This window comes from Oncorhynchus clarkii, chromosome 9 (assembly GCF_045791955.1).
Source record: "Oncorhynchus clarkii lewisi isolate Uvic-CL-2024 chromosome 9, UVic_Ocla_1.0, whole genome shotgun sequence".
In the NCBI taxonomy this organism is placed as follows: Eukaryota; Metazoa; Chordata; class Actinopteri; order Salmoniformes; family Salmonidae; genus Oncorhynchus; species Oncorhynchus clarkii.
In genome coordinates this window covers 69,380,809-69,408,545 of record NC_092155.1, presented here as the reverse complement: position 1 = coordinate 69,408,545, position 27,737 = coordinate 69,380,809, and the positions used below count along the sequence as shown (strand labels likewise).

Here is a 27,737-nt window from a genome sequence, read left to right as displayed (position 1 = left end):
CTCACGGTATGTGTAGATAACTGACTCCCGCTGTCACAGTGGGGAAGACGTTATTCACGTCTGCATAGCTCTCTGCCTGTGTAAGTGTGTAGCAGGAACATGACCCCGTTTAGAGGAAGAGGAGACTTAGGGCCTTTCTCAACTGTTAGGAACTCGATTCCTCACGTCCTCTCCTCCGTCCTCAGACCGGACTGAGGCCCAGCTGGTACATAGGAAGGGTGGGTGGCTTGGTCCAGAGAGAATGTATGTTGAGGATGTACTTTGAATACATTATCTGTCAGAAAGTGGTGACATGTACCACACAAAAAAATGACAATTAAAACTAAAACATATAAACATATACTGGTTCATCCTTGGGAACATTTAATTTCAACATATACATTTAAACGTATACATCTCCCTTGTCCTTCAACTGAAGCCATATGTGACTGCATAAATTCTTCTCTGTTCACACTATGGACACTTCTTTGGATCTCTTGGTCAAGCTCCGTGTACCAGCCTTTAAGACCTCGAAGTGGACTGACAAGCCTGGGAGGAGCCTGAATTGAATAGCTAAGTTACAGCTTGCGATTTAGCTAATTGCTTCAGAGAAAATGGGTACATAAGCAGTTTTTTAGATTAAAGAACATTAGCCAAATAGCCAGCCATATGCAGCAAGCTAGCTACAGTTTCTAGCAAGCTACAGTAAGTTAGCTCATTTAAAAAAATAACTAACCAGCAAAGCAGAAAGCTAATCTATATCAGTCGGTATACATTGGAAATAGTCTTTGAAAATACAGGTAGTCTTGATATTTCAGTATTTTGGGATGCAATGTGCTTACCTTTTTTCAGTTGCATCAGTTAGGCACCACTGCATGAAAGATTTAAAAAGGGTTCTTGCTGTCCCTCCGTCTGCAACTTGACTTTGATTGGCTGATGGGAAAGAAGTTGCATAAACATCAGCCTGTGAGGCAGCACAGCCACGACCCAAGGAACCTTTACCATTTGTGCACTTCCAGCAGCAAGTGTCCTCCACTAACCCCATACACTGCCTGCTCACTCCAACACACACACACACACACACACACACACACACACACACACTCACACTCACACTCACACTCACACTCAGTCCCTCCAGGACCACTGAGGAACCAAGACAGCTGAGAGAGACACACACACACACACACAGCTGGCTCTGTGTGAGTGATGCTCTGAGGCCCAGCTGGTCCTCCAAGTGGACTTCTACAGGCTGCCCTTTGGAGAATGATACAAATGGAGGGGGTGGTGGGGGGTTGGTGTCTGGATAAAACAGATGGTCCTACAGTCAACAATGTAACACCATGACCAATTGTAGTGACTCTAGTTCATGTTCCGGTATTACACACTGTGTTACAGCTGTGTCTCAGTCACAGGGACCGGGGACTGTGGTGGTCAGGTGTCCCTGAGACATAGCATGTTTATTATTAGGGGAACAACTTCTTATCGAGTGTTTAGCAGCATGATGCTTCATCTGTCAACTTCACGGAGGGAGAGTGTGCCTTAGTAAAGGGATACGGTTAGTATTGTTTGTGTGTGTTAGAGTGGGGCGGTATCCACATTTTCATATCGTTGTGCCATCCTTCTCTCATCCTGGGATTTACGGTTTTACCGTCTCATTACACAAAGGGAGGCTAAAGACGCAAAAAAAGCATGCATTACCAGAATGCTCACAACATTAGCACAAACTAATAGGGAATTTTAGAGGCTGCTAGCTAAGTACGCTAACAAGTGCAAATGACAAATATTGTGGTTAAATTGAAATATACTAATTGATTAAAAAAACTGTATTTTTCGAATAACTTTTTAAAAAAGGTATAATTTTAGTGAATGATATCATAAATAGGACTGGTGTCACACATAGGACTGGTGTTAGCTGCATGTTATGTCACACATGCAGCTAACTCAGACATATGGAAATGTCTGCTCTACCCAAAATTACAACCAATTAATTGCAGCATTACCACAAAAATGGAAGAGGCAAGTAGAAGGGGAAAAAGTAAGGAACTTGTATGTCGGCCCTGTATTAAAGAACATAAATGGTTAAAGAAAAGTGTGATAAATAAAAACATATACCAATTTCATTTAAGGACCAAAAAACGGACAGCTGTGCCATATGAAATGGCAAAATAGTTGGGAAGAGATTTTCCATGTACCCATTCCACGGTATAAATTGAAGGTAAAAGCCGAAGTGTTTATTAGTTTACTCCAATTGGGGGATCGGTGGAAGGGTTTGCGGGGAATAGTAATAAAGGTATATTCTTTAAAAAAGTATGTATGTCTATATAGGTATGTGTATGTATATATGTGTATATGTATGTCTATATAGGTATGTGAATGTATATATGTGTATATGTATGTCTATATAGGTATGTGTATTTATATATGTGTATATGTATGTCTATATAGGTATGTGTATGTATATATGTGTATATGTATGTCTATATAGGTATGTGTATTTATATATGTGTATATGTATGTCTATATAGGTATGTGTATGTACAGTGCCTTGCGAAAGTATTCGGCCCCCTTGAACTTTGCGACCTTTTGCCACATTTCAGGCTTCAAACACAAAGATATAAAACTGTATTTTTTTATGAAGAATCAACAACAAGTGGGACACAATCATGAAGTGGAACAACATTTATTGGATATTTCAAACTTTTTTAACAAATCAAAAACTGAAAAATTGGACGTGCAAAATTATTCAGCCCCCTTAAGTTAATACTTTGTAGCGCCACCTTTTGCTGCGATTACAGCTGTAAGTCGCTTGGGGTATGTCTCTATCAGTTTTTCACATCGAGAGACTGAAATTTTTTCCCATTCTGCCTTGCAAAACAGCTCGAGCTCAGTGAGGTTGGATGGAGAGCATTTGTGAACAGCAGTTTTCAGTTCTTTCCACAGATTCTCGATTGGATTCAGGTCTGGACTTTGACTTGGCCATTCTAACACCTGGATATGTTTATTTTTGAACCATTCCATTGTAGATTTTGCTTTATGTTTTGGATCATTGTCTTGTTGGAAGACAAATCTCCGTCCCAGTCTCAGGTCTTTTGCAGACTCCATCAGGTTTTCTTCCAGAATGGTCCTGTATTTGGCTCCATCCATCTTCCCATCAATTTTAACCATCTTCCCTGTCCCTGCTGAAGAAAAGCAGGCCCAAACCATGATGCTGCCACCACCATGTTTGACAGTGGGGATGGTGTGTTCAGAGTGATGAGCTGTGTTGCTTTTACGCCAAACATAACGTTTTGCATTGTTGCCAAAAAGTTCAATTTTGGTTTCATCTGACCAGAGCACCTTCTTCCACATGTTTGGCGTGTCTCCCAGGTGGCATGTGGCAAACTTTAAACAACACTTTTTATGGATATCTTTAAGAAATGGCTTTCTTCTTGCCACTCTTCCATAAAGGCCAGATTTGTGCAATATACGACTGATTGTTGTCCTATGGACAGAGTCTCCCACCTCAGCTGTAGATCTCTGCAGTTCATCCAGAGTGATCATGGGCCTCTTGGCTGCATCTCTGATCAGTCTTCTCTTTGTATGAGCTGAAAGTTTAGAGGGACGGCCAGGTCTTGGTAGATTTGCAGTGGTCTGATACTCCTTCCATTTCAATATTATCGCTTGCACAGTGCTCCTTGGGATGTTTAAAGCTTGGGAAATCTTTTTGTATCCAAATCCGGCTTTAAACTTCTTCACAACAGTATCTCGGACCTGCCTGGTGTGTTCCTTGTTCTTCATGATGCTCTCTGTGCTTTTAACGGACCTCTGAGACTATCACAGTGCAGGTGCATTCATACGGAGACTTGATTACACACAGGTGGATTGTATTTATCATCATTAGTCATTTAGGTCAACATTGGATCATTCAGAGATCCTCACTGAACTTCTGGAGAGAGTTTGCTGCACTGAAAGTAAAGGGGCTGAATAATTTTGCACACCCAATTTTTCAGTTTTTGATTTGTTAAAAAAGTTTTAAATATCCAATAAATGTCTTTCCACTTCATGATTGTGTCCCACTTGTTGTTGATTCTTCACAAAAAAATAAAGTTTTATATCTTTATGTTTGAAGCCTGAAATGTGGCAAAAGGTCGCAAAGTTCAAGGGGGCCGAATACTCCAGACCTGAATCCAATCGAGAATCTGTGGAAAGAACTGAAAACTGCTGTTCACAAATGCTCTCCATCCAACCTCACTGAGCTCGAGCTGTTTTGCAAGGAGGAATGGGAAAAAATGTCAGTCTCTCGATGTGCAAAACTGATAGAGACATACCCCAAGCGACTTACAGCTGTAATCGCAGCAAAAGGTGGCGCTACAAAGTATTAACTTAAGGGGGCTGAATAATTTTGCACGCCCAATTTTTCAGTTTTTGATTTGTTAAAAAAGTTTGAAATATCCAATAAATGTCGTTCCACTTCATGATTGTGTCCCACTTGTTGTTGATTCTTCACAAAAAAATACAGTTTTATAGCTTTATGTTTGAAGCCTGAAATGTGGCAAAAGGTCGCAAAGTTCAAGGGGGCCGAATACTTTCGCAAGGCACTGTACATAAGGATATATGAATGAGTGATGGTACAGAGCAGCATAGGCAAGATACAGTAGATGGTATCGAGTACAGTATATACATATGAGATGAGTATGTAAACAAAGTGGCATAGTTAAAGTGGCTAGTGATACATGTATTACATAAGGATACAGTGGATGATATAGAGTACAGTATATACGTATGCATATGAGATGAATAATGTAGGGTAAGTAACATTATATAAGGTAGCATTGTTTAAAGTGGCTCGTGATATATTTACATCATTTCCCATCAATTCCCATTATTAAAGTGGCTGGAGTTGAGTCAGTGTCAGTGTGTTGGCAATGTTAGTGGTGGCTGTTTAACAGTCTGATGGCCTTGAGATAGAAGCTGTTTTTCAGTCTCTCGGTCCCAGCTTTGATGCACCTGTACTGACCTCGCCTTCTGGATGATAGCGGGGTGAACAGGCAGTGGCTCGGGTGGTTGATGTCCTTGATGATCTTTATGGCCTTCCTGTGACATCGGGTGGTGTAGGTGTCCTGGAGGGCAGGTAGTTTGTCCCCGGTGATGCGTTGTGCAGACCTCACTACCCTCTGGAGAGCCTTACGGTTGAGGGCGGAGCAGTTGCCGTACCAGGCTGTGATACAGCCCGCCAGGATGCTCTCGATTGTGCATCTGTAGAAGTTTGTGAGTGCTTTTGGTGACAAGCCGAATTTCTTCAGCCTCCTGAGGTTGAAGAGGCGCTGCTGCGCCTTCTTCACAATGCTGTCTGTGTGAGTGGACCAATTCAGTTTGTCTGTGATGTGTATGCCGAGGAACTTAAAACTTGCTACCCTCTCCACTACTGTTCCATCGATGTGGATAGGGGGGTGTTCCCTCTGCTGTTTCCTGAAGTCCACAATCATCTCCTTAGTTTTGTTGACGTTGAGTGTGAGGTTATTTTCCTGACACCACACTCCGAGGGCCCTCACCTCCTCCCTGTAGGCCGTCTCGTCGTTGTTGGTAATCAAGCCTACCACTGTTGTGTCGTCCGCAAACTTGATGATTGAGTTGGAGGCGTGCGTGGCCACGCAGTCGTGGGTGAACAGGGAGTACAGGAGAGGGCTCAGAACGCACCCTTGTGGGGCCCCAGTGTTGAGGATCAGCGGGGAGGAGATGTTGTTGCCTACCCTCACCACCTGGGGGCGGCCCGTCAGGAAGTCCAGTACCCAGTTGCACAGGGCGGGGTCGAGACCCAGGGTCTCGAGCTTGATGACGAGCTTGGAGGGTACTATGGTGTTGAATGCCGAGCTGTAGTCAATGAACAGCATTCTCACATAGGTATTCCTCTTGTCCAGTTGGGTTAGGGCGGTGTGCAGTGTGGTTGAGATTGCATCGTCTGTGGACCTATTTGGGCGGTAAGCAAATTGGAGATATATATGTGTATATGTATGTCTATATAGGTATGTGTATGTATATATGTGTATATGTATGTCTATATAGGTATGTGTATGTATATATGTGTATATGTATGCATGCGTGTATGGATATATATATTTACCCAAAAACATATATGGGGGATTGGAAATTATGCAGACAATTACATTGATGGAACCAATATTCTTTCTGCAATATTAAGCAGATCCACCCCTTAAAAAAAACAACAACAAGAAAACAAGTGCAAATGAAAAGAAAGACTGGCAATCCAGCTCATAAAGTTGTACATATAAAGGTAGGAGCTACCGAATGTCATGTTTGGTGATTCTGGACATTTACAAGCGAATGTGAATGAGAGACATTGTGCAAATGAACAAAGTTTTGACACATGCTTGTCTGAAGGATGGAGCAGCATGTGTACATGCTGTGTCTGGGTGGAGTCTGGAGTCGCTAGGTCAACGGGCCTGTCTGCTTTGCTCGGAGAAGATGGGGGAGGAGCAGACGGGCCAAGAACAGAGAAGTAAAAATAAACTCAAGGAAATCAACATGGCAGGTGTAAAGATAACACATCCAAAGTTCTTTGACTTCTCAAACAAGGCAGAAAGTTAACACTGTATGATGCAACCGTATTAATTCAGCCATTTCCAGTACTAGCAAGTTAAACCAGATACACTGCTGGACTCAGCTCCTGCTTTCTCCCGTTATTTACAAACAAACGCGTGACTGGCTCAACTGTTCTGGGGACCTACTGTAAGCTTTATCATTTAAAATGATGTGTGACAGGTGAAATGAAGAATGTAATCTGCTTTATCTCCTAATGTATTGCACAAGTTCACTGCAGGTATTTACTTAAAAAGTAGCTATATTAAAATGTATTGAAAACCTTCAAATAGTTTTGACAGTATTGAAAAAAACATCCCGTGGCTTTTTCCAAATACCCCAGTATACGGTATACCGCCCAAGCCTAGTGTGTATGTGTGTGCTTCCTGTGTGTGTGTGTGTCCTGTGTGTGAAGGGTTAGCATTAAGCTTGTTCATGAAGAGTCCACAGCAGGATACCACAGCTGTGAGAGGAACGGACAGATCTAATATTTTTCTCTTTAGGTTCCGCATGAGTTTCTCCACAGTTTCATTATTCCATCTTTGCCTAGAAGATTGGTTAAGTTTAGACTAGAAATGTGTTTGATTAACTTTAGGCAAGTGAGAGGCAGAATGAGGTAATGTGATATTGGAGAAAAGGATAAACAAAATCCCTGCAGTTGAATTTCTCTGATTCATAATAAATGTGTATAATGTATTAAAAAGGGGATCGTGGTGGTGGAGGACTTTTAGTTTGGTTGTTCTACTTAGTCAATCCCTGAATAGCTGGGGAAGATTTGCCTCCATGTTTTCAAAACATTTGATATATTTTCCTTCTGTTTTTCTGACAGCTGTATGGCTCCTGCCCAAACCTGTTAAGTTTGGTGGAATCTACACACACACACACAGCGTGCACAGGCGCGCATGTACACACAGGCGCTCACATGCATTCAGGCACACACGTACTCCAAGAGAGAGACACAAGCACACACACACACACACGCAAACACCAGATTACTCCATGGTCTCATAGACCAATTTTGGTTTGGCCCAAGCCATGACACATAGAGCCCAGGATCCAGTTGGCAAAGATGGATGGGCCTGGTCTCTTTCATCATCCTCCTCGCTCTCACTCTCACTCTTACTCACTTTCTCTCTCTCTTCCTCCTCTCTCTCTCTCTCTTTCTCTCTCTCTCTCTCTCTCTCTCTCTCTCTCTCTCTCTCTCTCATCCTCCCCTCTCTCTCTCTGTTTCTCTCATCCTCCTCTCTCTCTCTCTCTCTCTCTGTGTTTCTCTCATCCTCCTCTCTCTCATCCTCCTCTCTCTCTCTCTCTCAACCTCCTCTTTCTCTCTGTTTCTCTCATCCTCCTCTCTCTCTATCTCTCTCATCCTCCTCTCTCTCTCTCATCCTCCCCCTCACTCTCACTCTTACTCACTTTCTCTCTCTCATTCTCCTCTCTCTCTCAATTCAATTCAATTCAAGGGCTTTATTGGCATGGGAAACATGTGTTAACATCTCTCTCTCTCTTTCATCCTCCTCTCTTTCTCTCTCTGTTTCTCTCATCCTCCTCTGTCTCTCTCTCCCTCTCATCCTCCCCTCTTTTTTTCTCTCTCTCTCTCTCTCTCATCCTCCCCCCTCTCTCTCTCTCTCTCCTTTTCTATATCTCTCTTTCTCTCTCTATATTCAGCTTGCTGTCAATATAATATGCTGATAACTGGCATCCTAGTGGATGTATTGTTCTGAATGAATTCTGTTGGACATCATCGTAAAACGTCAGTTAAACAAGCCTGGGGGGAAAAAAACATTTCCTCCTTAGGTTTGGATAGGTCAGCTTTGACCAGCCCTTCTCACCAGACAGTAGGGTCGGCCTCCTCCCGACTGACCAATCATAAATAAGGAACTATGACCTCCTGACTAATCAGAAATGAGCGACTCTGACATTCATATCTTTACTAGATTCCAAAAGTTCCAGATGCCTCCAAAAGGTCAGCTGTTGAAGATCAGCCTCCGTGTCCCCAGTTAGAGAGTGTGTGTGTGTGTGTGTGTGTGTGTGTGTGTGTGTGTGTGTGTGTGTGTGTGTGTGTGTGTGTGTGTGTGTGTGTGTGTGTGTGTGTGTGTGTGTGTGTGTGTGTGTGTGTGTGTGTGTGTGTGTGTGTGTACGCACGCTTCGGAAGGGGATAGCACCAAGGCCTTTCCTCTTGGTTCCATGTAGGGACTGAGGTTTGAGAGATTGACCCTGGTTCACTGAATCTCCCTCCCAATAAACCACTGAATCTCCCTCTTAATAAACCACTGAATCTCCCTCCCAATAAACCACTGAATCTCCCTCCTAATAAACCACTGAATCTCCCTCCTAATAAACCACTGAATCTCCCTCCTAATAAACCACTGAATCTCCCTCCCAATAAACCACTGAATCTCCCTCTTAATAAACCACTGAATCTCCCTCCCAATAAACCACTGAATCTCCCTCCTAATAAACCACTGAATCTCCCTCCTAATAAACCCACTGAATCTCCCTCCTAATAAACCCACTGAATCTCCCTCCCTATAAACCACTGAATCTCCCTCCTAATAAACCACTGCATCTCCCTCCCAATAAACCACTGAATCTCCCTCCCAATAAACCACTGAATCTCCCTCCCAATAAACCACTGAATCTCCCTCCCAATAAACCACTGAATCTCCCTCTTAATAAACCACTGAATCTCCCTCCCAATAAACCACTGAATCTCCCTCCTAATAAACCACTGAATCTCCCTCCCAATAAACCACTGAATCTCCCTCCTAATAAACCAGTGAACCTCCCTCCTAATAAACCACTGAAAATCCCTTCTAATAAACCAGTGAATCTCCCTCCTAATAAACCACTGAATCTCCCTCCTAATAAACCACTGCATCTCCCTTCTAATAAACCACTGAATCTCCCTCCTAATAAACCCACTGAATCTCCCTCCCAATAAACCACTGAATCTCCCTCCTAATAAACCCACTGAATCTCCCTCCCAATAAACCACTGAATCTCCCTCCTAATAAACCACTGCATCTCCCTCCCAATAAACTACTGAATCTCCCTTCTAATAAACCACTGAATCTCCCTCCCAATAAACCAGTGAATCTCCCTCCTAATAAACCAGTGCTATTCAAAGCCAGGGTTGCAACCTCTAATGGGAGTAAGAAAGATAATTTGAAAAATATAACTTTATTGACCAAAATACATGTCTTTATTGGTTCTCTTAATAAGATAAAATGTAATGAAAATGTAATGAATTTAAGGTTATTTGTTGATGTTAAAATCAAAATGTACTGATTTGAAGGTTGGTTGTTTAATTCGATTTGGGTGGGATGGGAGAAACGCTGAAAACGTTTAAATACCACTCCAGGTCTGGAGTCTGCACATAATGTAGTGACTCTCTGTCATGACATAACCCACGTCTGGATCAGCTGACTGGCTGAGCTTAAGGCTAGCTCATTATGGATTGTGTCATGACTATGTCATCTGTTATGTCATGGCTATGATAGTGTTATGTAGCTCTTGTGACAGATGGTTCAGTATAGGGTATAACCACAGAGCCTGATATACAGTACAGTAGTAGTGATGTATATCTACTAAGGATTCACCCCAGTGTTTTACCAAAAAGGCCCATTCTTTTGTGCTTCCACCTCCACGGCCCGGTTCCCGGGGTCTCACTGAGCCATGGACTCTGGACATGCTCTCACTTGGGGCCAAGAGAGGCCATTGGTACTTTTCAGCTCGCATTTACATAACAATGACTAACTGTGAACATGGGTTAACACACAAAGCAAATGTGTTGATGATGCAGAGGTTGTTGATTCTGCTCTTCGCAAGTCTCCGGTGTCAGCCCTAGCTATGGAAACACTCTATTGCTACATTAACATTACCACTGCAATGAACAAACCCAAAGTGAGTCTGCTGTTGGGTTCCTCTTATGAAGACCCACTGCTCTGGAAGGATGTGTAGTTTATCAGTGTCATATCATAGGTCCTCCTTAGCTCAGTTAGTAGAGCATGGCGCTTGCTATGGGTTCCATTCCCAGAACCACCCATAGGTAAATATGTATGCACGCATGACTAAGTTGCTTTAGATTAAAGGTGTCTGCTATAATGGTATATACAGTGCCTTGCGAAAGTATTCGGTCCCCTTGAACTTTGCGACCTTTTGCCACATTTCAGGCTTCAAACATAAAGATATAAAACTGTATTTTTTTGTGAAGAATCAACAACAAGTGGGACACAATCATGAAGTGGAACGACATTTATTGGATATTTCAAACTTTTTTAACAAATCAAAAACTGAAAAATTGGGCGTGCAAAATTATTCAGCCCCTTTACTTTCAGTGCAGCAAACTCTCTCCAGAAGTTCAGTGAGGATCTCTGAATGATCCAATGTTGACCTAAATAACTAATGATGATAAATACAATCCACCTGTGTGTAATCAAGTCTCCGTATAAATGCACCTGCACTGTGATAGTCTCAGAGGTCCGTCAAAAGCGCAGAGAGCATCATGAAGAACAAGGAACACACCAGGCAGGTCCGAGATACTGTTGTGAATAAGTTTAAAGCCGGATTTGGATACAAAAATATTTCCCAAGCTTTAAACATCCCAAGGAGCACTGTGCAAGCGATAATATTGAAATGGAAGGAGTATCAGACCACTGCAAATCTACCAAGACCTGGCCGTCCCTCTAAACTTTCAGCTCATACAAGGAGAAGACTGATCAGAGATGCAGCCAAGAGGCCCATGATCACTCTGGATGAACTGCAGAGATCTACAGCTGAGGTGGGAGACTCTGTCCATAGGACAACAATCAGTCGTATATTGCACAAATCTGGCCTTTATGGAAGAGTGGCAAGAAGAAAGCCATTTCTTAAAGATATCCATAGAAAGTGTTGTTTAAAGTTTGCCACACCAAACATGTGGAAGAAGGTGCTCTGGTCAGATGAAACCAAAATGTAACTTTTTGGCAACAATTCAAAACGTTATGTTTGGCGTAAAAGCAACACAGCTCATCACCCTGAACACACCATGCCCACTGTCAAACATGGTGGTGGCAGCATCATGGTTTGGGCCTGCTTTTCTTCAGCAGGGACAGGGAAGATGGTTAAAATTGATGGGAAGATGGATGGAGCCAAATACAGGACCATTCTGGAAGAAAACCTGATGGAGTCTGCAAAAGACTTGAGACTGGGACGGAGATTTGTCTTCCAACAAGACAATGATCCAAAACATAAAGCAAAATCTACAATGGAATGGTTCAAAAATAAACATATCCAGGAGTTAGAATGGCCTTGGATTACAGGCTCAAAATGGGCAGAAAAAAATAACTTTCTTCAGAAACTCTATTCTTGTTCTGAGAAATTAAGGCTATTCCATGCTAGAAATTGCCAAGAAACTAAAGAGCTGGTACAACGCTGTGCACTACTCCCTTCACAGAACAGCGCAAACTGGCCCCTGTGCACAACTGAGCAAGAAGACAAGTACATTAGAGTAGTTCTCAACTGGCAGCTTCATTAAATAGTACCCGCAAAACACCAGTCTCAACGTCAACAGTGAAGAGGCGACTCCGGGATGCTGGCCTTCTAGGCTGTGATGAAACTGACTTTCATGAGGACCGCCACAGGAAAGGAAGACCCAGAGTTACCTCTGCTGCAGAGCATAAGTTCATTAGAATTATCAGCCTCAGAAATTGCAGCCCAATAAATGCTGCATGAAGTTCAAGTAACAGACACATCTCAACATCAACTGTTCCGAGGAGACTGCATGGGCCTCCTGAGTGGCGCAGTGGTCTAAGTGCTAGCTGTACCACTAGAGATTCTGGGTTCGAGCCCAGGCTCGGGACTTAACATGGCAAATTACTTGCAAATTACTTACTGTGCAGAGCAACTGGCTGCTATTTTCTATTTTATTTACTTTGGATCAGCAACATGCACCTATGTTATGGAAAAGCAAATCCCTACCTCAACAAACCCATCTGTAATTAACATCCCTGCTTATGAAGTGCTTTGAGAAGATTGTCAAAAAAACTCCGCCTGCACTCTACCCAGCAGCACCTTGATCCCCTTCAGTTTGCCTATACGGCTGGCAGGGGGGTTGATGATGCCATCCTTACTCTACTGAACCTTATCTACAAGGTTGATGATGCTGTCCTTATTCTACTGAACCTTATCTACAAGGTTGATGATGCCATCCTTACTCTACTGAACCTTATCTACAAGGTTGATGATGCCATCCTTACTCTACTGAACCTTATCTACAAGGTTGATGATGCCATCCTTACTCTACTGAACCTTATCTACAAGGTTGATGATGCCATCCTTACTCTACTGAACCTTATCTACAAGGTTGATGATGCCATCCTTACTCTACTGATGATGCTGTCCTTATTCCACTGAACCTTATCTACAAGGTTGATGATGCCATCCTTACTCAACTGATCCTTATCTACAAACACCTAGAGCAGTGGTCACCACCAACCTTTTCAAAATCGGTTAGGCTGCCTCTCACCCGACTCACTGTCCCTCTGCTCTACCTCCCTCCACTGAGAAGAGGGGACACAGTCTTCCAGCTTACGTCGAAACTCAAGTCGCACTGCATTAGTTCTGCCTTATGCACCAATTCATGTTGTTACTCCTATGACCAGAGAAAGTTAAATATTCAATGATATTAAAAAAGGCAACTCAAGCTTATCTGAAAACGTTTGCTATACTCATTCATTGCAGCTGCAGTGCTGGTTGTAGCTTGAGTGGAAGTAGGGAGAACACACATTTTATGACTTATAAAAGTTTTGAACCAAGTGTTGACAATGCTGAATAACAACTTAAATATGAACTTACACTACTTATAAAAACAGCAGTTCTTCGCTGTATTTGTTGAGTCTCTTTCTAGTCATGGTTTTAAAAGTTTTGAAATCTCACAGTATCAACTTTGATGTGCGTTCAAAGCTTCTTTTTACAGTCTATGGCTCGAGGATTTGCTTTCTGGTCCTGCAGTATAGGCAGAGTTCTACCTTCAAACATGGGAACACAAAATGGGAATACAACAGCGCAAATATTCAATCAAAAAATAGGAATGCAAGGCTTTATCATCGTTTTTTTAACAGAAATGTTTGGTGACCAACTAGGAATGCCTTGGAGATTGACCATCTGATCGCGATCGACCGGTCGGTGACCACTGGCTTAGAGGGAGCCAGAAGCCATGTATTTGTTGATGTCTTTTCAAAATTGAATACAAGCCAGACCTCCACCTTAGCCCAGAGACTGATGTACAATTATCATTAGATGGAGGCCTGGTGCTGTGGATCCTTGATTTCCTTAGCAATAGGACACAGCAGGTCAAGGTGGGGCAGTGGATGTCGGACAAGCACACCACTAGCATGGAATCTCCTCAAGGCTGTGTGATTTCTACATTGTTGTACATCACCAATGACTGTAAAAGCTCCTGCCCTGGTAGACACCTGAGTTTTCAGTCAACACAGCACCGGTCAGTCTACTCCAGCATGAGGAGGAGCACTGGTCAGTCTACTCCAGCATGAGGAGGAGCACTGGTCAGTCTACTCCAGCATGAGGAAGAGCACTGGTCAGTCTACTCCAGCATGAGGAGGAGGAGCACGGGACAGTCTAATCCAGCATGAGGAGGAGGAGGAGCACTGGTCAGTCTTGGAGGAATTTGTGAAGTGGTGTGATGACTCTCACTTAGTGCTCAACACAGAAAAGACCAAAGAGATGCACATCGACTTCAGGAAAAATTTAACAATAGTCAACCTACAATGGAGAAAGTGTACTGAGCAAAGTGTACTGAGCAGTATAAGAAAGGACAGCAAAGGCTCTGCTTATGATGTTGATCAAGTTACAAGACATTCACTGCAAGTGTCTTAACATGTATCATCTGCTGGTACAGAAATGCTAATGTCTCTCAGAGAAATATGTTGAGAAGAATTGCTAGATGCTAGGGTTCAAGCAGACCAGTCTAGAGGTCTTTTAGGATATAAGAGCCCTCACAAAAGCCTTCAAGGTACTGATGGAGTTTGAGCTTCAGCCCTACAGGAGATCTTACATGGCACCAGAGAAATAGAGCCAAACGATACTTTGTCCCAGCGGCGGTAAGGCTCATGAATGTTTAGCCTACAGCTAGTTGACAGAGTATACTGATGTGTATAGTGTATATAGTGTACTGATGTATATAGTGTACTGATATGTATAGTGTATATAGTGTACTGATGTATATAGTGTATATAGTATACTGAGGTGTATAGTGTATATAGTGTACTGATGTATATAGTGTATATAGTGTACTGATATGTATATTGTATATAGTGTACTGATGTATATAGTGTATATAGTATACTGAGGTGCATAGTGTATATAGTGTACTGATGTATATAGTGTATATAGTATACTGAGGTGCATAGTGTATATAGTGTACTGATGTATATAGTGTATATAGTGTACTGATGTGTATAGTGTATATAGTCTACTGATATGTATATTGTATATAGTGTACTGATGTGTATAGTGTATATAGTGTACTGATGTGTATAGTGTATATAGTATACTGATGTGTATAGTGTATATAGTATACTGAGGTGTATAGTGTATATAGTGTACTGATGTGTATAGTCTATATAGTGTACTGATGTGTATATAGTGTACTGATGTGTATAGTGTACTGATGTTTATATAGTGTACTGATGTGTATAGTGTATATAGTGTACTGATGTGTATGTAGTGTACTGATGTGTATATTGTATATAGTGTACTGCTGTGTATAGTGTATATAGTATATTGATGTGTATAGTGTATATAGTGTACTGATGTGTATAGTGTATATAGTGTACTGATATGTATATTGTATATAGTGTACTGATGTGTATAGTGTATATAGTGTACTGATGTGTATAGTGTATATAGTATACTGATGTGTATAGTGTATATAGTGTACTGTGGTGTATAGTGTATATAGTGTACTTATGTGTATAGTGTATATAGTGTACTGATGTGTATATTGTATATAGTATACTGATGTATATAGTGTACTGAGGTGTATAGTGTATATAGTGTACTGAGGTGTATAGTGTATATAGTGTACTGATGTGTATAGTGTATATAGTGTACTGATGTATATAGTGTATATAGTATACTGAGGTGTATAGTGTATATAGTGTACTGATGTATATAGTGTATATAGTGTACTGATATGTATATTGTATATAGTGTACTGATGTATATAGTGTATATAGTATACTGAGGTGTATAGTGTATATAGTGTACTGATGTATATAGTGTATATAGTATACTGATGCGTATAGTGTATATAGTGTACTGATGTATATAGTGTATATAGTGTACTCATATGTATATTGTATATAGTGTACTGATGTATATAGTGTATATAGTATACTGATGTGTATAGTGTATATAGTGTACTGCTGTGTATAGTGTATATAGTATATTGATGTGTATAGTGTATATAGTGTACTGATGTGTATAGTGTATATAGTCTACTGATATGTATATTGTATATAGTGTACTGATGTGTATAGTGTATATAGTGTACTGATGTGTATAGTGTATATAGTATACTGATGTGTATAGTGTATATAGTATACTGAGGTGTATAGTGTATATAGTGTACTGATGTGTATAGTCTATATAGTGTACTGATGTGTATATAGTGTACTGATGTGTATAGTGTACTGATGTTTATATAGTGTACTGATGTGTATAGTGTATATAGTGTACTGATGTGTATGTAGTGTACTGATGTATATAGTGTATATAGTGTACTCATATGTATATTGTATATAGTGTACTGATGTATATAGTGTATATAGTATACTGATGTGTATAGTGTATATAGTGTACTGCTGTGTATAGTGTATATAGTATATTGATGTGTATAGTGTATATAGTGTACTGATGTGTATAGTGTATATAGTCTACTGATATGTATATTGTATATAGTGTACTGCTGTGTATAGTGTATATAGTATATTGATGTGTATAGTGTATATAGTGTACTGATGTGTATAGTGTATATAGTGTACTGATATGTATATTGTATATAGTGTACTGATGTGTATAGTGTATATAGTGCACTGATGTGTATAGTGTATATAGTATACTGATGTGTATAGTGTATATAGTGTACTGTGGTGTATAGTGTATATAGTGTACTTATGTGTATAGTGTATATAGTGTACTGATGTGTATATTGTATATAGTATACTGATGTATATAGTGTACTGAGGTGTATAGTGTATATAGTGTACTGAGGTGTATAGTGTATATAGTGTACTGATGTGTATAGTGTATATAGTGTACTGATGTGTATAGTGTATATAGTGTACTGATGTGTATATTGAATATAGTGTACTGATGTGTATAGTGTATATAGTATACTGATGTGTATAGTGTATATAGTGTACTGTGGTGTATAGTGTATATAGTGTACTTATGTGTATAGTGTATATAGTGTACTGATGTGTATATTGTATATAGTATACTGATGTATATAGTGTACTGAGGTGTATAGTGTATATAGTGTACTGAGGTGTATAGTGTATATAGTGTACTGATGTGTATAGTGTATATAGTGTACTGATGTGTATAGTGTATATAGTGTACTGATGTGTATATTGTATATAGTGTACTGATGTGTATATTGAATATAGTGTACTGATGTGTATAGTGTATATAGTGTACTGATGTGTATAGTGTATATAGTATACTGATGTATATAGTGTATATAGTGTATTAATTTGTATAGTGTATATTGTGTACTGATGTGTATAGTGTATATAGTATACTGAGGTGTATAGTGTATATAGTGTACTGATGTGTATAGTCTATATAGTGTACTGATGTGTATATAGTGTACTGATGTGTATAGTGTACTGATGTTTATATAGTGTACTGATGTGTATAGTGTATATAGTGTACTGATGTGTATGTAGTGTACTGATGTGTATATTGTATATAGTGTACTGATGTGTATAGTGTATATAGTGTACTGATGTGTATATAGTGTACTGATGTGTATATTGTATATAGTGTACTGGTGTGTATATTGTATATAGTGTACTGATGTGTATATAGTGTACTGATGTGTATAGTGTACTGATGTTTATATAGTGTACTGATGTGTATAGTGTATATAGTGTACTGATGTGTATATAGTGTACGGATGTGTATATTGTATATAGTGTACTGATGTGTATATTGTATATAGTGTACTGATGTGTATATAGTGTACTGATGTGTATATTGTATATAGTGTACTGATGTTTATATAGTGTACTGGTGTGTATATTGTATATAGTGTACTGATGTGTATATAGTGTACTGATGTGTATAGTGTATATAGTGTACTGATGTGTATATTGTCCTGAAGATAATTTGTTTGATTCAACATTCACACATGTAGGTAACTGTGTCTGGAACTCTAGCCATCTCTTCTTCTAGCCATCGTAGCCAAAATAATGTGCAATTGGGTATTTTCATACATGACCCTATGCGTGATGGGATGTTAATTGCTTAATTAACTCAGGAATCACACGTGTGGAAGCACCTGCTTTCAATATACTTTGTATCCCTCATTTACTCAAGTGTTTCATTTATTTCGGCAGTTACCTATAGTACAGCAATTAAATACTGGAGTTGAGTTGTTGCTGACACTGTTTTGAGATGGTAGATAGATATTTTGTACACACACGCACGGGCACACATACACACTTTGGTTCAGAGTACAGGGTCAGGTTGTTAGACTGCCTCTGTCTGTAGTCAAAACACAGGTCCTGTATCTATGTATACACTGTAAACCTCCTCTCATATCTACTGACACTGTGGAGAGGAGAGCATTCCAGCCTGCCATCTTCACAAACAATCCAACCTACCATCTTCACAAACAGTCCAACCTACCATCTTCACAAACAGTCCAACATGCCATCTTCACAAACACTCCAACCTACCATCTTCACACACACTCCAAGCTGCCATCTTCACAAACACTCCAACCTACCATCTTCACAAACACTCCTACCCACCATCTTCACACACACTCCAACATGCATCTTCACAAACACTCCAACCTACCATCTTCACAAACACTCCAACCTATCATCTTCACAAACACTCCAACCTGTAATCTTCACAAACACTCCAACCTACCATCTTCACAAACACTCCAACATATAATCTTCACAAACACTCCAACCTATCATCTTCACAAACACTCCAACCTGTAATCTTCACAAACACTCCAACCTATCATCTTCACAAACACTCCAACCTATCATCTTCACAAACACTCCAACCTATCATCTTCACAAACACTCCAACCTATCATCTTCACAAACACTCCAACCTATCATCTTCACAAATACTCCAACCTACCATCTTCACAAACACTCCAACCTACCATCTTCACACAAACACTCAAACCTATCATCTTCACACAAACACTCCAACCTATCATCTTCACAAATACTCCAACCTATCATCTTCACAAACACTCCAACCTACCATCTTCACAAACACTCCAACCTACCATCTTCACACAAACACTCAAACCTATCATCTTCACACAAACACTCCAACCTATCATCTTCACACAAACACTCCAACCTATCATCTTCAAACACTCCAACCTATCATCTTCACACAAGCACTCCAACCTATCATCTTCACACAAACACTCCAACCTATCATCTTCACAAATACTCCAACCTACCATCTTCACACAAACACTCCAACCTATCATCTTCACACAAACACTTCAACCTATTATCTTCACAAACACTCCAACCTACCATTTTCACAAACACTCCAACGTGCCATCTTCACAAACACTCCAACCTACCATCTTCACAAACACTCCAACCTGCCATCTTCGAACAAACACTCCAATCTACCATCTTCACACACACTCCAACCTACCATCTTCACAAACACTCCAACCTATCATCTTCACACAAACACTCCAACCTATAATATTCACAAACACTCCAACCTATCATCTTCACAAACACTCCAACCTGTAATCTTCACAAACACTCCAACCTATCATCTTCACATATACTCCAACCTATCATCTTCACACAAACACTCCAACCTATCATCTTCAAACACTCCAACCTATCATCTTCACACAAGCACTCCAACCTATCATCTTCACACAAACACTCCAACCTATCATCTTCACAAATACTCCAACCTACCATCTTCACACAAACACTCCAACCTATCATCTTCACACAAACACTTCAACCTATTATCTTCACAAACACTCCAACCTACCATTTTCACAAACACTCCAACGTGCCATTTTCACAAACACTCCAACCTACCATCTTCACAAACACTCCAACCTGCCATCTTCGAACAAACACTCCAATCTACCATCTTCACACACACTCCAACCTACCATCTTCACAAACACTCCAACCTATCATCTTCACACAAACACTCCAACCTATAATATTCACAAACACTCCAACCTATCATCTTCACAAACACTCCAACCTGTAATCTTCACAAACACTCCAACCTATCATCTTCACATATACTCCAACCTATCATCTTCACAAACACTCCAACCTACCATCTTCACACAAACACTCCAACCTATCATCTTCAAACACTCAAACCTATCATCTTCACAAACACTCCAACCTACCATCTTCACACAAACACTCCAACCTATCATCTTCAAACACTCCAACCTATCATCTTCACACAAGCACTCCAACCTATCATCTTCACACAAACACTCCAACCTATCATCTTCACACAAACACTCCAACCTATCATCTTCACACAAACACTCCAACCTATCATCTTCACACAAACACTCCAACCTATCATCTTCACACAAACACTCCAACCTACCATCTACACAAACACTCTAACCTATCATCTTCACACAAACACTCAAGTGTGTGTACGTGTGTGTATGCACAGACGAATGCACAGATACACGCACAGGTTTGGCCACATACCAGCTTCAACTTACATATGTTGGGACTGATATTGAAGTTGGAGATAATTTGTCAAGTAAGGCACGCATACTATCCATCCATCTAAAGAGGAATGCAATGTATTGTATTACACTCTGAACTTTGAGCACAATCCATTCCTGGTTATTGAGTGCTACATACAGTACTTCCATGTGTGATTGATTTATTTAGTTGAAATATTTAAGCAAAACCAACTGTTCTGGAACCTTGTCTGTTAAAACCAACTGTTCTAGAATGTTGGTCTGAGGAGAACAGAGAACACCACTGGTTATCCATGTGTGATTGATTTAGTTGCATAAGTGCTACATGTTGGGGAATGTTGTTCTAAGGACAGCACAATCTATGTAGAAGTAATGGCCTTAGAATTTCTATGGACCTGGTCTAGAATGTAGAACACACCAGTCAGTCTAAAGAGGTAACGTCCTAGTTATTAAACCTCCATCAGACAACATCATGGCCATCTGTCTGTTACACGGTGTGCTTCATCCAGCCTATAAGACTAAGTCTGTCCTTTTCTCATTATTGATAGTATAAACAACATAGGAAACAGTCTGTCCACTGGTCAGGGGTCAAGCTATTTTCCCAGGATTTGGTGTGTGTGTGTGTGTGCGTGCGTGCGTGTGTGCGTGCGTGCATGTGTGGGTGTGTGTGTGCGCGCGCACACACGCAGGGAAAGGGGGAAACCCAGAGCCCTGTAGTCATCGTGTGTGTTGTGTGTAAACCATTGAATAAGGACAAAATCCCTAACAGACACTGGCTTGTTGCCTGTATGGAAGAGAAAGAGAGAGAGTGGGTGTGTGTGTGGAAGAAGGGAATGTTCTAGAGGTCAACAACCTCACTAAACTTACTGCAAGCTATCTAAACTTAACTTTCACTAGCCCATGGATATTAGCCTAATGCTGTTGTGTTAGTCTAAGCTAACTGCAGGCTAAACCACTCCACTTAATTTTAGCCAGCCAATGGATATACAGTAAGCCTGTAATGTGGTTGTGTTGTTCTGTGGCGTGTTGCTACAATGTGCTCGTGTACATTTGCATTGGCCTAGTCTCTTCCCCACTGCTGTGTCTCAAAACACAAGCCTTAGCATTAGCATCCACAAATATAAGCTAAAGAGTATCTGCACAGTGCAAGGATCAGTGATCCCCTTCTCTATCTGTCACCTATGTCTCTCTGTATGGAGGAATACTGGAGTAAGGAGGAAACTTGGGCCTTCTCTGTTTGTCTTTGTCCCCATGTCTTTGTATTATCTTAAAAAAGATATATATTTTGTCTGTTTATTGGATAGAGGTGACTGGTAGGAGACAGAATGCTGAAAGCCATGTTGGAAGCAGTTGATTGTACACGTTCTCCAGAGGCAGAGACTAGGCCACGGCATTGTTTTATTGAATCCTTTCACACGAATGTTAGAAACAGAATAAGAAACGGAGAGAGGGCTAGACCAGAGATAGTCTTGGGTTGCATCCCAATATTTATTCTGAACAAAAATAGAAATGCCACATGTAAAGTGTTGGTCCCATGTTTCATGAGCTGAAGTAAAAGATACCAGAAATGTTCCAAACGCACAAAACGCTTGTTTCTCTCAAATGTTGTGCCCACATTTGTTTACATCCCTGTTAGTGAGCATTTCTCCTTTGCCAACATAATCCATCCACCTGACAGGTGTGGCATATCAAGAAGCTGATTAAACAGCATGATCATTACACAGGTGCACCTTGTGCAGGGAACAATAAAAGGCCACACTAAAATGTGCATGTTTTGAGGGAGCGTGCAATTAGCGTTTCTGGTGTTGTGTGGGCAAGCGGTTTGCTGATGTAAATGTTGTGAACAGAGTACCCCATGGTGGAGGTGGGGTTATGGTATGGGCAGGACAACGAACACAATTTGTATTTTATCTATGGCAATTTAATGCACAGAGGTACCGTGATGAGATCCTGAGGCCCATTTGTCGTGCCGTTCATCCGCTGCCATCACGTCATGTTAATGCATGGCCCCATGCTGCAAGGATCTGTACACAATTCCTGGAAGCTGAAAATGTCCCAGTTCTTGTCCCAGTTCTTGCATGGCCTGCATACTCACCAGACATGTCACCCATTGAGCATATTTGGAATGCTCCGGATCGATGTGTACAACAGCACGTTCCAGTTGCCACTAAAATATCCAGCAACTTCGCACAGCTATTGAGGAGGAGTGGGACAACATTCCACAGGCCACAATCAACAGCCTGATCAACTCTATGTGAAGGAGATGTGTTGCACTGCTTGAGACAAATGGTGGTCACACCAGATACTGACTGGTTTTCTGATCCACACACCTATCTTGTTTTTGACCAATAGATGCATATCTGTATTCCCAGTCATGTGAAATCCATATATTACGTTTATATTTTTGTTCAAAGTAGATTTCCCTGTTAATCTGTACATTTACCAGTGCGAAGATTGTGTATAGATATTCCAGGAAATGTATAGATTTTCGGAGAAATGTATAGACATCCCAATTTATAGCCTATAAGACATCTCAAGAATGATGACTTTTGAAAAACCATCTCTCTCTCTCTCTCTCTCTCTCTCTCTCTCTCTCTCTCTCTCTCTATCCCCCTCTCTCTCTCTCTCTCTCTCATGAAGGGAAGTTAAGTATGTAAGGTTATCTCAATAAAGTAACATTTGTCTCCTCTCTCTCCTCTCCCCAACTCTCTCTCTCTCCTCTCCCCCACTCTCTCTCTCTCCTCTCCCCCACTCTCTCTCTCTCCTCTCCCCCACTCTCTCTCTCTCCTCTCCCCCACTCTCTCTCTCTCCTCTCCCCCACTCTCTCTCTCCTCTCCCCCACTCTCTCTCTCTCCTCTCCCCCACTCTCTCTCTCTCCTCTCCCCCACTCTCTCTCTCTCCTCTCCCCCACTCTCTCTCTCATCTCCCCCACTCTCTCTCTCTCCTCTCCCCCACTCTCTCTCTCTCCTCTCCCCCACTCTCTCTCTCTCCTCTCCCCCACTCTCTCTCTCTCATCTCCCCAACTCTCTCTCTCTCTCCTCTCCCCCACTCTCTCTCTCTCCTCTCCCCCACTCTCTCTCTCCTCTCCCCCACTCTTTATCTTACTCCTCCAGCTGAGTGCCAATGCTTTGGTCTTCCTGTGTACCAACATGATAGGTATCTGTACCCACTACCCTGCCGAGGTGTCTCAGAGACAGGCCTTTCAGGAGACCAGGGGGTACATCCAGGCCCGGCTCTATCTGCAGAGAGAGAACCAGCAACAGGTAGGCTACACACACACAGAGACACACAAGCATGTAAGCATGACACACACACAAACACACACACACACACACATTCACAAGGAGGAGCACACACTTACACAAGCCATTACAATTGTTTACCGAAATATGCTTTCTTATTTTTGTGGGTCAACAGTATAGAGTATATCTGAATGCCTCTGTGTTCTATCATGTTCTCATGTTCTACCATGTTCCCATGCAGTATTCCTAAGAATGAATGGTACTCAAGGCAGTTACTCATTGAGATTTCTAGCTGTGAAACGCATGAAAAACACATGAGAGGGAATGGGTTGAACTGAGTGCTTTTCTCTCTGCCTTTTCTTTCTCTCTGTCTCTCTCACTCCCTCCACACCCCCCCCCCACCCTCTCTCTCTCTCTCTCTCTCTCTCTCTCGCTCTCTCTCACTCCTTCCACATCCTCCCTCTCTCTCTCGCTCTGCTTCTCTCTCCCTCTCTCACTCCCTTCACATTCTCTCTCTCTCTGCTTCTCTCTCCCTCTCTCACTCCCTTCACATTCTCTCTCTCTCTCTGCTTCTCCCCCTCTCTCTCTGCTTCTCTCTCACTCCCTTCACATTTTCTCTCTCTCTCTGCTTCTCCCCCTCTCTCTCTGCTTCTCTCTCTGCTTCTCTCTCACTCCCTCCACATCATCTCTCTATCTCTGCTTCTCCCCCTCTCTCTCCCCCTCTCTCTCTGCTTCTCTCTTACTCCCTCCACATCATCTCTCTCTCTCTGCTTCTCCCCCTCTCTCTCTGCTTCTCTCTCACTCCCTTCACATTCTCTCTCTCTCTGCTTCTCCCCCTCTCTCTCTGCTTCTCTCTCACTCCCTCCACATCATCTCTCTCTGCTTCTCTCTTACTCCCTCCACATCATCTCTCTCTCAATTCAATTCAAGGGGCTTTATTGGCATGGGAATCATATGTTAACATTTCCAAAGCAAGTGAAGTAGATAATATACAAAAGTGAAATAAACTATAAAAATGAACAGTAAACATTACACATTACAGTGTCTAGTTTGAGAAACAGACGCCTCACATCCTCAACTGACAGCTTCATTAAATAGTACCTGACAAACACCCGTCTCAATGTCAACTGTGAAGAGGAGACTCCGAGATGCTGGCCTTCTAGGTAGAGTTGATAAGAAAAAGCCATATCTCTGTCCAGTATATGTGTTATTTTGCCCATCTTAATCTTTTTTTTTTTCAACTCTGCCTAGAAGGCCAGCATCCCAGAGTCTCCTCTTCACAGTTGACGTTGAGACGGGTGTTTTGCAGGTAATATTTAATGAAGCTGCCAGTTGAGGACTTGTGAGGCGTCTGTTTCTCAAACTAGACACTCTAATGTACTTGTCCTCTTGCTCAGTTGTGCACCGGGGCCTCCCACTCCTCTTTCTATTCTGGTTATAGACAGTTTGCGCTGTTCTGTGAAGGGAGTAGTACACAGCATTGTACGAGATCTTCAGCTTCTTGGCAATTTCTAGCATTTCTCAGAACAAAAAAATACTGACGAGTTTCAGAAGAAAGTCCTTTGTTTCTGGCCATTTTGAGCCTGTAATTCAAACCCACCAATGCTGATGCTCCAGATACTCAACTAGTCTAAAGAAGGCCAGTTTTATTGCTTCAAATTTTTATTTTTGTGAATTCTACCCCTTTTTCTCCCCAATTTCGTGGTATCCAATTGTTTAGTAGCTACTATCTTGTCTCATCGCTACAACTCCCGTACGGGCTCGGGAGAGACGAAGGTTGAAAGTCATGCGTCCTCTGATACACAACCTAACCAAGCCGCACTGCTTCTCCAACCCGGAAGCCAACCGCACAAATGTGTCGGAGGAAACACCGTGCACCTGGCAACCTTGGTTAGCATGCACTGCGTCCGGCCCGCCACAGGAGTCGCTGGTGCGCGATGAGACAAGGATTACCCTACCGGCCAAACCCTCCCTAACCCGGACGACGCTAGGCCAATTGTGCGTCGCCCCACGGACCTCCCAGTCGCTAACAAATGGAAAATGAAAAGTGGATCGGCGGTTGGCTAGAAAGCCTGTGACGTGGACCGCCGAACGCCGCCCGAACAAGGAGAGGGACTGACTTCGGTGGAAGTCGTGACAATTATAAGTGAAATAATCTGTCTTTAAACAATTTTTGGAAAAATGACTTATGTTATGCACAAAGTAGATGTCCTAACCGACTTGCCAAAACTATAGTTTGTTAATTAACAAGAAATTTGTGGAGTGGTTTAAAAATGACTTCAACTGTACGTACAGTCACTGTGGGGACGACGTCATCGATGCACTTATTGATGAAGTCAGTGACTGTTGTACTCCTCAATGCCATCGGAGGAATCCCAGAACATATTCCAGTCTGTAAAAAAACAGTCCTGTAGCTTAGCATCTGCTTCATGTGACCATTTTTTTAATAAACTGAGTCACTGGTGCTTCCTGCTTTAATTTTTGCTTGTAAGCAGGAATCAGGAGGATAGAATTGTGGTTGGATTTACCAAATGGAGGGCGAGGGAGAACTTTGTATGCGTCTCTGTGTGTTCCAACATGTTCCAGTCTGTGTGTGGAGTACAGGTGATCTAGATTTTTTGCCCTCTGGTTGCGCATTTAACATGTTGATAGAAATTAGGTAAAGGTGATTTAAATTTCCCTGCATTAAAGTCCCCGGTAGTGTGGTCTACAGCTTATCATAAGATACTCTACTTCAGGCGAGCAAAATCAAGAGATTTTCTTAGATTTCGCGCACCAGCTGTTGTTTACAAATATGCACAGAATGCCCCCCCTCGTCTTTCCGGAGTGTGCTGTTCTATCTAGCCAGTGCGGCATATATCACACTAACTGAATATCCATGTCATCATTTAGCCACAGTTCCATGAAACATAAGATGTTACAGTTGTCGATGTCCCCTTGGTAGGATATTCGTGATCGTACCTCGTCTAATTTATTGTCCAATGATTGCATGTTGGCAAGTAATATTGACGGTAACGTCAGCTTTCCCACTCACCGTCTGCGCGTCCTTACGAGGCACCCCGCTCTGTGTCCTCTGTACCTGCGTCTCTTTCTCTTCCCAATGACGGGGATGTTAGCCTTGTCAGGTGTTCGAAGTACATCCTTTGTGTCCTGCTTTTTGAAGAAAAACTCTTTGTCTAATCCGAGGTGAGTGGTTGCTGTCCTGATATCCAGAAGCTCTATTTTGCTGTAAGATATGGTGGCAGAAACATTATAACAATAGTCTTTTACAACATTAACAATGTCTACACTGTATTTCTGAATTTCTGTTATTTTAATAGACAACAAAATGTGCTTTTCTTTCAAAAACAGGGACATTTCTAAGTGACCCCAAACGTTTGAACGGTAGTGTAGGGGCTGCTGTAGGCCCTCCTTGGTTGGTGACAGAAGCACCAGATCATCAGCAAAGAGTAGACATTTGACTTCAGATTCTAGTAGATTCAAGGTGAGGCCGGGTGCTACAGACTGTTCTAGTGTTCTCACCAATTTGTTGATATATACTGTATGTTAAAGAGGGTGGGGCTTAAGCTGCATCCCTGTCTCACCCGACGTCCCAGTGGGAAGAAATGTTTTTTGCCAGTTTTAACTGCACACTTCTTGTATGTGTACATGGATTTTATAATGTTGTATGTTTTTCCCCAAACACCACTTTCCATCAGTTTGTATAGCAGACCCTCATGCCAAATTGAGTTGAAGGCTTTTTAGAAATCAACAAAGCATGAGAAGACTTTGCCTTTGTTTTGGTTTGTTTGTTTGTCAATTAGGGTGTGCAGGGTGAATACGTGGTCTGTGGTCTGTCGTACGATCATTTGGTAAAAAGCCAATATGACATTTGCTCAACATATTGTTTTCACTGAGAAAATGTACAAGTCTGCTATTAATGATAATGCAGAGGATTTTCCCAA

General features: G+C 41.6%; 1 protein-coding gene across 2 annotated transcripts in view; it reads left to right on the top strand.

Moving 5' to 3' along the window:
• Positions 1–27,737, top strand: part of LOC139416845 (adenylate cyclase type 6-like) — a 117,819-nt gene that overhangs the window by 65,750 nt on the left and 24,332 nt on the right. For both annotated transcript variants that reach the window (XM_071165956.1, XM_071165955.1), the window contains exon 4: positions 23,665–23,814. In XM_071165956.1, coding sequence (XP_071022057.1) covers positions 23,665–23,814 — 150 coding nt within the window. The remainder of the gene's footprint in view (positions 1–23,664; positions 23,815–27,737) is intronic.